Source organism: Miscanthus floridulus, chromosome 1 (genome assembly GCF_019320115.1).
Source record: "Miscanthus floridulus cultivar M001 chromosome 1, ASM1932011v1, whole genome shotgun sequence".
NCBI classification, from domain to species: Eukaryota; Viridiplantae; Streptophyta; class Magnoliopsida; order Poales; family Poaceae; genus Miscanthus; species Miscanthus floridulus.
In genome coordinates this window covers 72,942,504-72,954,926 of record NC_089580.1, presented here as the reverse complement: position 1 = coordinate 72,954,926, position 12,423 = coordinate 72,942,504, and the positions used below count along the sequence as shown (strand labels likewise).

At 44.7% G+C, this 12,423-nt stretch overlaps 1 protein-coding gene across 1 annotated transcript; it reads right to left on the bottom strand.

The window, feature by feature from the left end:
* Positions 1–6,768: 6,768 nt before the first annotated feature.
* On the bottom strand, positions 6,769–8,675 carry LOC136487042 (arogenate dehydratase 2-like). Its single transcript, XM_066484163.1, has one exon. The coding sequence runs from the start codon at positions 8,399–8,401 to the stop codon at positions 7,142–7,144; it is 1,260 nt and encodes a 419-aa protein (XP_066340260.1). The 5' UTR covers positions 8,402–8,675; the 3' UTR covers positions 6,769–7,141.
* Between the last annotated feature and the right edge of the window lie 3,748 nt (positions 8,676–12,423).

Sequence of the window (12,423 nt, the reverse complement as noted above, 5' to 3'; positions counted from 1 at the left end):
ACAAATCGACCATGGCCGCCTCCTTCTTGTCGGACTCGCCGTGCAGCCTTGGAGCAAATCTTGTCGGTGTCACCACTCACCCCGGCCCGTATTTGCCGCCAGTGCCGTCGCCGGCACAGGATCATAGCACCCGAGGTTTAGCACCAGGCCACCGTTGCAAACAGTCACCACACCGCTCCCTGCTGCCGGATCGACTTGCAAGTTACACCGCACTACCGCAGCTGAGCACACCACCGAGGCACGCGTGCTGCGTTAGGCTCCAACAATCGACTTTTAAGCTGGTTCTAACAATTTTTCTCATATTTTAATAGAATAGAGAGAAAAATTAACTCTTAATCAAGATATAAGCTTTTACACATATTTTAATATTATGTGAGAGTGTTATATTGGGACATCCATGTTAAAAACTATATACTAAAAGTTAGTATTATTAGAGAAGTTAGCTTAGAGTTAACAGCTGGGCTGCTGGCTCTAACCATTGCAGATGCCCTTACATAAGTATTAGCGTTAGCGCCGCTGCCCCTCCAGTCCTCCACCCACACGTACTTCGTAGATCCCAGCATCCGGTTGTCTGCACTGTGTGAGTGTAACCCGGATGCCGCCGTCGGCGCACCGTGCACCACCTCCCCTCAAGCCTGTATGCCCCTGCGGCCCTGCCTTGCCGGGCACCTCACCTAATGTAAATGGGCCACAACAGGCCTGTCACAGAAGGCATGTGAAAACGGCCGAAAGAACATAACGGGCCAGGGGACAAAACAGATTGAAAATAAAAATGGACCGCACGAGAAGAAAATTTCTGAGAGAAAAGATCCAAATAAATAAACAAATAGAAAGGACTCATATTAATTTGAAATTTATACTAAGCCTTGCTTCTTTAAGAAATTACACATAGGTACTGTATTCTTGTAGAATACACCTATACTTACTGGAAATTATGATTTTAGGGTAATTTTGCATATAACATCTCAAAAAAATATTTTTACAACCGATTTTAACTTTTTGACCCAAGATCCTCTGTTTTATGCATATATTTAAAAATATGTTCTTATATCCCACATGTATAAGAGCTTGTATATAGATGATAAACTTGCACTTTAATTGATGTTGTTTTGCATAACTTTTCCTAATTATATGGTAAATTAATTCTAATATTTTATACAATAGATTTGGTTCTAAAAAATGCTAGTGCAATCTCCTTATGAATTATATACCATGTAATTGCAAGAATTTTTTTTGCATGATTACACCAGAAACATGGTATAATATTTATGACCTCTCTTAATCATGTATACCTTAGACTTATCAACCTTGAGAGTCTCATAATTGTTGTTGCTAGAATGATGAACTTTTGGGATGAATAAATGCTTATTCTTAATTTTGAAAATTTATGTATATCATAATTAAATCCTAAAAATGCTAGGATGGTTCTTACCGACAAGCACCTTTTTACACCTTGCTACTTGTTTACACGTAGTAAATCCATATGCACATGATTTCAATTACACTAATATGCGTACCTTCAAAGAAGAAGAAATATCCAAGACTTGTTCTAAATGGCAAAATTATATGTTATGATCATTATTAAATCCCTGTAGGATATTATACTATCACTGATGCGTAGTATGCTCTAGCACTGTAGTTCCTGATATTACACAGAAGAATGAGGATGTGGCCAAGCTAAATCCTAAAGGTCTTATGGGACTCACTGCATGAAGATGTCGTTACGATGGGCTTCTAGATACCCTCACCGCAAGGAAAATAGCCAAACTAAGATAGAGTAGACAGATTAGGCTATGTAGGAGGTCAAAACCAAACGGGGCATCTAGACTACTTGGTGGACAAGGCATGTACTAGATATTCTTATAAGCCAATCAATCTATAAGAGATCCACTCGAATCCTGATCCCCTATTCCTTGTAACAAACTAGGAAACGACCAGATATGATCATGGCTATTGACGTAAACACTATCCTTGAGACTATATAAGGAGGGTTAGGGTCCCTATATTGTCATCTTAGCTCTTAGCAATCAACCCTCTCATCATCAGCACTCCTACAACCGAACGCAACGCGCATAGAGAAGATATTCTCCACTGGATGTATGGTATCTCGTAGTTGAACCAATATAAATTCGTGTCCCATTTTCTGCCCCTCTGATTCTCTATACACAAAACGGTGATCTATTGCCGGACGCTACTAGATTGATCAATTTTAGTTTTTATTTTATTATTATTCTGGCTCTGATGTCACACATAGCTAACATTAGCTTTTAAGCAAACGATTCAGAATCATAGTTTTCATAATTTAAATCATTATCCAAATAATGACTACACGATGCAACATTCTCACTAATAGGTCTAGCAACATCATCATGATAATTCATGGTACTTGCAAAATAACCATTAGAAACATTTAATGTACTTGGATAATGTACCTTGGTCATGGTGTAGTAACATCGTGGCGTAGTACCCCGATACGTCTCCATGCTCATCAATAGGTCTTGAACCAGCCGATTGCTTCCTTTTATATGGGCTAATCTTCACAATGGCAATTAGCAATAGTAGAACGTAACATAACAACAAGCAAGATTGTGGTTGATCAGTCACAGATTCAATTGGCCTCTTCTAGCCGGATACAAAAGATAATAGACCAATTAAGCAATTGGTTAGGACAAAAAAAACCCGGCTACAAAATATAGCCAAAGCAATTATCCCCATTGCAGTCATAAAAAATGTGTTTGCGTAATTACATTCTCACACCACAAGTGCTAGAGCATGCATATTTCTACAAAAACTGGCTAGTCGGAATATGAAACTAGCTTGGACAATTTTCCTAAGTTTTGTCCAAGAACCATAACTAACTTGCTTAGATGGTAAAAATGGCTAGGTTTATGAGCAAACCAGTAAAGAGTATTTGTCTCTTTTTATGTGATGACAAAGGACTACTGTTCGAGCAAACTAGCAAAGTAATCATCAAAGCTCTCATCCGAGAGGGGCCCTTTAGGGCATGGACATCATCGGGTTGTCGTAGGTTGGCCAGCAAACCTAGGGCACTGTCAATGGTCTCATTAGAGGACGAACAACAGGCAGAGACTGAAAGACGTAGGGCAAAATAGAAAAACTTGTTAAAAAGTAAATGTGTAAATTGATTTGCTCGATTGGATCAACTCAATCGGTTGTGTCCTGTTAAATACAGGGTAGGAAGGTCTTGCACCAATAGGATTCGAAACACACAATTCTCGTGTCAAAAAAAATAACTCCTAACCTGGACTAAGCGGCCAAAACCAACCTGACTGGTTTCCACGAGCTTGAATCTTCCCAAAGCTATAATTTCCTAACTCGGACTCCAAATCGGACGTCGTATATATACATTTCAATCGTCTCGACAAGAGAAACGCAACGGTGAACTCCACATTGTAGTTTAACAAACTTGCCCAAACCGGCCTAGCCAGTTTTCCTAGATTTCCTAGAACTAGACATTTTTTGTCAACACTTCCTTCTATCTATATGTAGGTCCTATATTTGTATTTGATTAGATGTCCATTTGGATCTAGTGAAGTTTTCAGTTTTGAGAATTTTGTTTATTTATTTGGGGGTCTTCCACTCACCACAATGTATTTGGTAATCTGTGGTCCATATAAAATATTTTGGTTTGTGTAATTTATGCTTGACTTAAAACATCTTCTGAAGTAATTGAAGTCATGTATTTAGTATCTTTATTATTCAGCCATGTGTTTAGTATCTGTTTTTTTTCAGTTGTTTTGTTATCGGTTTATTTACTTTATTCTGATCATACCAGATGTTGGATTGATATATTTGAATCTTATCCGTCATATTCTAATAAGATGGTGTTATATATCTCCAGTAGTTTATTGTTGTTTGAATATATATGTAATCTTAGGCCATATGATTTTAATCTGATGGTGTCAAAATCAGGTGATATGTCCTCTTCAAACACTCCAGGCTGCTTCTCTCCAGCCTAATCAGGTGTTGCAATGCTCCAAAGCACTTGGGTGCTCATAGGCTTCAATTCAAAGCACCCGAGAGCAGTGTTCGGCTGGTGATATTCGGCTGGCTAGTTCACTTGTTTTTTCCAGCCGAAGCAATGTTTTTCTCTTATAATATTTCAGCATAAACAATAAATTTCAGCATAAACAGTGTCTGAATAATACCAGCGGAACGCTCACGATTGGTACACAGGGAAGAAGCGCAATAATGAACCTTGACAGACCTGTGCACGCCGGTGGTTGCCTCCCATGATTCAGGGCCCCGAGGCCGGATTGCCGGCGGATTCCCACTCCTCCAGCTTCACGGGAGAGCAGGGATTCAGCCATGGGGCCCGTGGCGCCACACTCCCCACCTCCCTGCATGATTATTTATGGGAATCCAACAACAGGCCCATGTGGCATGTGGGTGGAGGACGCATCGCGCACCGTCCGGCAGTTCAGCTGATGGGGCTCTCATCAATCGGGTACATATTCCGCTCCATGGTCTGCAGCTGCAGCTGCAGCTGCAGCAGATCTTTGGGCTTGGGCGTCCGCTCCTTGTCCTGATAAGTTGTGGGTGTCGAAGGGAAACGGTAAGCTACAGCTACGGAGGGCGGAAAGCACCAAGCCTGTCGTGTTCGTGTAGCGTCCGTTCCCTGGACTAGACGTGACCACGCACACGCCAGATGCCCTGTGCTCCGCGGCTACCACGCTAAACATGTGAAAATTCGCACATCGGATACCAGAATATCCCCCGGTTCGACGAGAGCTCGCTCTGACACTTGTAATCGGAGAGGCGAAATTGGTTAGGGTTGGAATTACTACCGTCCTTTTCTTCATTTCTTGTGGCTGTAGTGGGATCTTGATCTGGGATGGGGTCCGTATATGGTGCAGAGGATCAGGACACGCACTTATCACCGAGAGGTACGTTTGGTCAGATTTTTCTTTCCCGCTGTGTTTAGTGCACGAAATTTGAAAATTTGGCTACTTTTATTTTTATTTAGTAATTAGTGTTTAATCATAGACTAATTAGGCTAAAAAATGTTCGTCTCGTGATTTTCAACCAAACTGTGCAATTAGTTTTTTTCGTCTATATTTAATGCTTCATACACGTATCGCAAGATTCAATGTGGTGGCTACTATAATACTAACTTTTTGGAAACAGCCTCAGTAACATAGCATGTGCCGTGGATGGTAATGCCTAGACGCTACCACGGCGCACTACCTACTCCTACCAGCAGCCAGCCAGCCCCACAAAGCAGCACGGGAGACGGGACCACCGGCCTTGCTTGCGACTCTGCGAGCACGACTGCTCCGTAGAGTAAAATAATTAAGGGCCCGTTTGTTTGTTTGAGCCCGGAATGATATGGAATTGTTTCTGATCGATAACTATTTAATAATTTACACCAGACTGAAATCAATTCTGGCATTGAAGAGCCGGAAACGGTTAACCGAACGACGCCTAAGGGCTCGTTCGATTTGGCACAGTATGACGCTAGGATTGGTTCTGGCGGATGAAATCTTATATAATTATAAACTAAAGATCCAGTCGGAACTATTCCGGAGGAAGCGAACGGACCTAATTCTGAATTCTGAAATCGAATCACGCGGTAACACGTCTCCGAAACCACGGGGTGCTCCAATCATCTCGCACAAAACAGACAAAGTACAGTAGTTTACAGATTCCCGAGTGATGCACAAGATTCCGCCTGGGGATCCGGGATCCCTGGACAGAGAGCACCCCCCCCCCCCCCCCCCCCCCCCCCCCACCACCCCACCCACTTGGACTCAGAAATTCGTCAGATTCCGCAACCGAGCCAGGAGACTGATAATTAGTCCAGATCAGCTGCTAATGGTGTATTTGATTTATGGAATCACCCCATGCTTCATGAGGTGATACATCGTGAGTCCATCCTATAAATTTTGGGCTTGTTTAGTTGGATGAAATTTGAGAATTCGGCCACTGTAGCACTTTCGTTTTTATTTGACAATTAGTATTCAATCATGGACTAATTAGGCTCAAAACGTTCGTCTCGCGATTTCCAACCAAACTGTGCAATTAGTTTTTTTTCATCTATATTTAATGCTTCATACACGTATCGCAAGATTCGATGTGATGGCGACTGTAGCACTTTTTGGAAAAACTTTTTAGAACTAAACAAGACCTTTGGTGAAATCAATCCATTTCTCATGCATATATTAATTAATGGTTTATGAGAAATGAGGTGGTGATACCTCCACTCATTCCTTTCAACAAACCAACTACAAAAAGTAAGGAGTGAGAATCACCTTGTTCTTCAAACCAAACACCCCATAAAAGATTTAGAAACGGTTTACTAGTCGATAAGCAGAGAGACTCGTTAAACTCGTGGTGGCCTTAACATATTGTTGCCAAACAATTACGGGGTGACGTGAGTTCCGGTGGTCGGAACCATAAATTAAAATAAAATACTCCACTTTTTTTTTTTGTAAACACATCAGTGGATCTGCATATCAACGCAGAAAGTTCAGTGCTGAAAAGTGAAAACATTACATAGGCTGTGTTTAGTTTGGTGAAATTTGGGAATTTGACTACTGTAGCACTTTTGTTTTTATTTAACAATTAGTATTCAATCATGGACTAATTAGGCTCAAAACGTTCATCTCGCGATTTCCAACCAAACTGTGCAATTAGTTTTTTTTCGTCTACATTTAATGCTCTATATACGTATCGCAAGATTCGATGTGATGGCTACTGTAGCATTTTTTGGAAAAACTTTTTGGAACTAAACAAGGTCATACATGATTTCGATTCTCAACATCCTAGCCCTGCAATAGCAGAATGAAAGTTTGTAACATAACAATACCTATAGCACGAGAAATTTACAAGAGAGAATCCAGTCATGACCAACAACAATACGTACATCTTAGTAGAAACATCCTTCAGCCGGCATCATCACCAAGCTTCAACCTAATCCAGGAGCATTTATAGGAAGATGCTTATTGCATCTGTACAAAAATTACGCATAAGCAAGCAACTAATCTAACTAAGTGAAGCTGGTTTCTGAATACTACTAGCTAGATCTGACAGCTTCGTCCAATTAACAGCGAAATCACGGCAGACTGGCTAGCTAAATTCCGACTGCTCTGGTTCACCATTACGATGCTGAACCTTAAAGTCACTGCAGGTCGTAGACGGTGGAGTCGGCGGCGTAGCAGCCAAGCACGCGCACGAAGACAGCGAACGTCTCGATCTCCTGGATGGCCTCGCGGACGCGCGGGTCGTGCGCGGCGCCCTCGCAGTCCACGTACAGGACGTGCGGGAACGCGCGCAGCGTCGGCGCGCCCCGGGCGCTCGTGTCCAGGATCATCACTGACGGGCGGGCGCCAGCGCCAGATCCGGCAGCCGCGGCGCCGTCGTTGTTGATGACCTCCAGCTTGGTGAGGTTGATGTTGCGGGAGGAGAAGGCGGAGAGCACCTTGAGCACCACCATCATGGAGCCGCCCCGGTGCGCGACCACCATGCTGGTCTTGGCGCCCGCGGCGGCGGCGTCCACGGGCGGCGCGGCGACGGGCGGCCTGGAGAGGAGCAGGAAGCGCGTGACGTTCCAGGACTCGTCCTGGAGCCCGTGCGCGAGGACGTCGAGGCCGTACAGGTCGGCGGCGCGCGGGCTGGCGATGGCGGCGGTGTCGAGCATCCGTTCGGAGCGCAGCATCTCGACGGCGCCCGCCGTGTCCTCCACGGGCTCCGGGTCCACCCCGAGCCGCGCCAGCGCGCGGCCGCAGTGCGCCAGCGCCATCGGGTGGCTGATGACGCGGCGCACCTCGGCGGCTCGCACCCCGGGCATGGCCAGCAGGCAGTAGTGAACGAAGAGGTTGATCTCCTGCACCACCACCAGGCCGTGCCGCAGCAGCAGGTCGTAGTTCCGCAGCGCGGTGCCTTCCATGGTGGACTCCACAGGGAGGACGGCGCGGTCTGCGGCGCCGCGCTCCACGGCCGCCAGCGCGTCCGCGAACGCGCGGCACGGGACCGTCTCGCACCCGGGCAGCGCCGTCTTGGCCGCGAACTCGCTGTAGGCGCCCGGCGCGCCCTGGAACGCCACGCGGAGCCCGGAGCCGTCCTGGCGACCCCCGCCCCCACCGCCCGTGCTCACCGAGAGGTGGATCCGGTCCGTATGCCCGTTGACGTGCCCGTTGACGCCCTTCTTGGCGCCCTGCCCGTTGACGCCCTTCTTACCGTGGGCGTTGATGTGTTGTGGTGCCTTGCCGTTGGGTGCCGGCTTCTCGGGCGCGTGATGGCCGTTCACGCCGCCGTTGATCTTGTTGGCTGCCGCGGGGACGGGGACGGAGACGAAGGAGGAGGGCCTGCTGTGCCTTGTTCGGCGGGAGCTGGGGAGGAGGAGGTGCTTGGGGAGGTGGAAGGAGGAGGTATAGGCCATAGAACGCCGCGCCGGGGTGAGGAGGTGGAGGAGGAGGAGGAGGAGGCGCCGGGAGGTGGAGGTTGGGCCGTTGGGGGCGGGGTGGGGTTCCCTTTAGCTTAGCTTAGCAAGTTAGCAGACAGGGGTGGTGGGCGGAGGCTGTTGACTTTTATAACCACGGCACGGCAGCGGCCGGCCGGCGTCCAAATGCCGAGCAGGCAGCCAAGTGAGCAAGGACGGCGGTGGTCCGGTTGCTTTGCTGCCCACGACTACAATAATTGTCCGCTACCGAGCACTGCTTTGGCGGCCGACCCGTTATACGTTTTGCTTTGCTTCTAGATGCTTTGCATCATTTTATATTATAGGATTACTTTCTTCCAAAAAAAAAAGAAAAGATTAAGAGTATTGACCAGTGAGTCAGTGACCACTCCGCGAAACGGTTTGATTGGAGCGTATCCCCGATGAGGCGACAAGTCATCCGCATTTGTCACGGGCGTTGTTAAATCTCTTCTTTTGTCATTTTTTGGCTATATAAATCTGAATCCATTGGTTACACCACCGTCCTCCTCCTCCTCGACACGTCACCGTGAGCTCCACCCCAAAAATCACAAAGCATACCCAGCATCGCAAATCCAGATCGCAAAGATCAGAACCCTTGCCTTGTGTATTTAGGGTAGACTACATTCATCTGATTAATATAGTGAAATGTTGTGAGAGAAAAATACTATTCGTTCGCTAAAAAGTATTGTTGAAGTATATATCTATCGAAAGCCTTTCAAGATCACCGGGTCATGTTAAACGTGTGAGATTATACTGTGACTTGGATACCTAACACCAACATTGCAAGTCTGCAACAAAAAGAGCTGTGAATGGAACACGGACAGCATGGTCGTTTCTCAGCGAACGCTCCAGACTTGATCAATTGTCCGTCCCAAGACTCCCAACCAGTCGCGCTCGCTCTTCAAATGTCCAAGCAGCCGCCGTCGTCTCCGTTCAGACGCTCGCAAAACCGTAGGCCCGGCCGCGGATGCGCGACGGTTTCGTCTGATTTGGACGCGTCGGTGAACGTGAGCTCCCGCGTTGGCACCGCCCTAGAATTTGCATCCGATCCGGCGAATGTTTGCTCTTGGCCGGGAGCCGGGCGACGCTGTCTCCTCCCTTTTCGCCTTCCCGGGTCGATATCTGATGCGGTGGCAGCGTATTTTCTGTCACGATTTGACATGATCGCAAGTGCTTTTCGATCTGCAATGGCTGCTAGTGGTAAGCGATAGCAGGGCCGTGGGCCGAGGTGGTGATAAGCTCTGGGAAGTAAACCACGCGTCTGTGCGTCCATGAGCCAGATAAGAACGGTGCGGGTTAACATCCCCACCCGCTGGCCGCCTGGCCCACCGCAGTGACCCTCGGTGCCACGGGGAGGAAGAGGAACCAAGTGAAGTGACACTCTGACAGTGAGGTGCTCTCAAACCCTCACTTTCTATAGGATATTCCACGTGGTGATAAGCGTAGTGTATAGGATATTCCTGCGCTCGGATTCTTTTTTTTCCCCGGTGCCTTTCCACTTTTTTTTTCTCGCAGTGACTTCCCCAGTTGGCTTTATAAGCTCAGGAAAACAAATAGAAAAGGGAAAAGACGACTTTGCTTTTTTTCTATGTGATGTGACCGAATGAATTCGTGCTAGGGTGAAAGAGAAAACAAAGTTATAAGGATGGTGTCTTCGCAGACGCGTTAGAAAGCAAAAATAAATCTCATCAAATTCAAAAAGATCTAATCATATTTACTCTTTTTAAACATGAGGAATCATTTACAACTAATAATTCTCCATTTGAATTAGGAGGATTAATCCATGAAGTTTTTTTTATACAGTTAGAGATACTTCACAAAATATGCAAGAAAGCCATACGCCCTCCAAGAGTTGGGCAAAGAATATAAATGGAGCATATAAAAAGGAAATGAAATGCTTTTCGATAAACCAGATGAGATGGATAAAAAGGAAAAATCGACCCATTGAATCCAAATGAACTAAATCTTAAACATGTATTGAATGATAGAGCAGAGCTTTTAAGAGAAAAGGAATTGAAGTGGTATAAAAAACAAAATTAAAATTTTATGAGAAGGAGATGCTAATATGAAATATTTTCAGTTAGTGGTAAATGGAAAACATAGAAAGTCTCACATTTTCTAGTTGGAACAAGAGCAAGGTAATATGCGGTGAAATTAAACTTAAAAATATATTACGTATATTCTAACAAGTTGTTTGGTCCACTACATAACAGTGAAGTGTCTATGGATGAGTCACAATGTGGCAATATTCCTCAGGTTCCAACACAAGAAAGCATGCTTTTAGTATCATCTTTTTCGAAAACAGGAGGTAACAAAGGTCTTTTTCAAATGTACCATAACTCTTCTCCTGGTCTGAGTGGATTCCCAATAGAGTTCTATCAAGGATTTTGACACGTGCTAAAAAGCAACATGATGACAATGTTTGTGGAACTCCATGCAGGGCACTTTGCCTCTTTTTAGCTCAAATTTAGTACAATAATTCTACTATCAAAGAATAATCATACAAAATAATTCCAGCAATACAGACATATCTGTTTGTTGAATCTGAGCTCTGAGATTTTAAAAAAGGTAGCCACAAATAGTCACAAAAATTGCTCAAAGAATTACTAAACCCTCTGAGACAATGTTTCTACCAAGGAGAAATATTATGGAGGGTGTGGTAATCTTGCATGTAACGGTGCATGAATTTCGTATAAAAATAAAATGTTGTGATTTTTAAGATTGACTTTGAAGAAGCATATGACAAAATTAAGTGAGAATTCCTACAAGAACTCTAAAAATGAAGTGTTTTGATCCTATTTGGTGAAGAGTCGGTAAAATCATTTGTATTAAGAGGTTAGTGTAACATCCCCGCCTAAATGGGCCGAGCTAGGCCCAATTGAATAGTGCTGGGCGGGGGCACTTTAGCTGAATGGTACAGTAGTTGTGAGCACTGTAACGCCAAGTTGGGCCGGCCCACAATCTGGGGGTACTGTAGCTCGGACCGTACGCATGGGCTACCGTAGCGTCACGAGCACCGTTCATCCGAGGTTTAGTACCCTACTGGAAACTGATGGACGGCCAAGCCATCTTAAATAGCCAGACCAAGGACACGTAATAACCTTCGGTTAACCGTTTTGGTGAAATGAGGACAAAAGCGTAAGCAGGTTGCTACGTAGGTGGGGCCTAACCCTCGGTAGAGTGGGCCTATATCGTGTGCCGAGCCTAGGGTGTTACAGTTATGTAGGGATAAAGTTAAAAGATCAATTGGGATCAAATTTTTAGACCAAGAAGGACCTACTACAAGGTGATCTACTATCCCCTATATATATACTATTCAATATAGTAGTGAATATGTTGGCAATAAGGAAGTCTATCAATAAAAGGGATAGTGCCTCATTTAAATGAAGATGGCTTGTCCATACAATGAGGAAGCATGTGGTAAAATTTGCTCTGAAACAAATATCTTAGAACTTAAGCCAAGTTAGTAAGAAAGCGGGAGGCTCACACTTTTGTCAAGCTTCATGTGAAAGACTAGTTCCTAAACCTCAGGAGTTTCAATCGGCGGAGTGGACACCAGATTAGGTTTTCAAAAGACAAGTGGTTACGTACCTAAGCTTTGAAAGTCTGATACACTTCATTGTTAAATATTGTTCGTTGAGAACATGTAACATAGTAAGTGCTTAGTTCGAGTCCTCTTAACGTCTTCCTCAGAAGATTTTTAGTGGGCAACAAGCTAACTGATTGATACAATACAGATGCTCGTACGGCTTTTATTACTCTAGATGAGGGTTTGGATCCTTTCATGTGGAGTCTTTACGAAGATGGCACATAGTGAAGTCTATATATAGTTATTTAGTCAATAACATAATAAGGTTACACTTAACACATAAAATTTGGCATATAAAAATACCTCTCAAATAACTCTCTATGTGGATAAAAGAGGTGTCGTCCTTACCAAAGATAATTTAGTGAGTATAAATTGGAATGGTAGTAAAGTATGC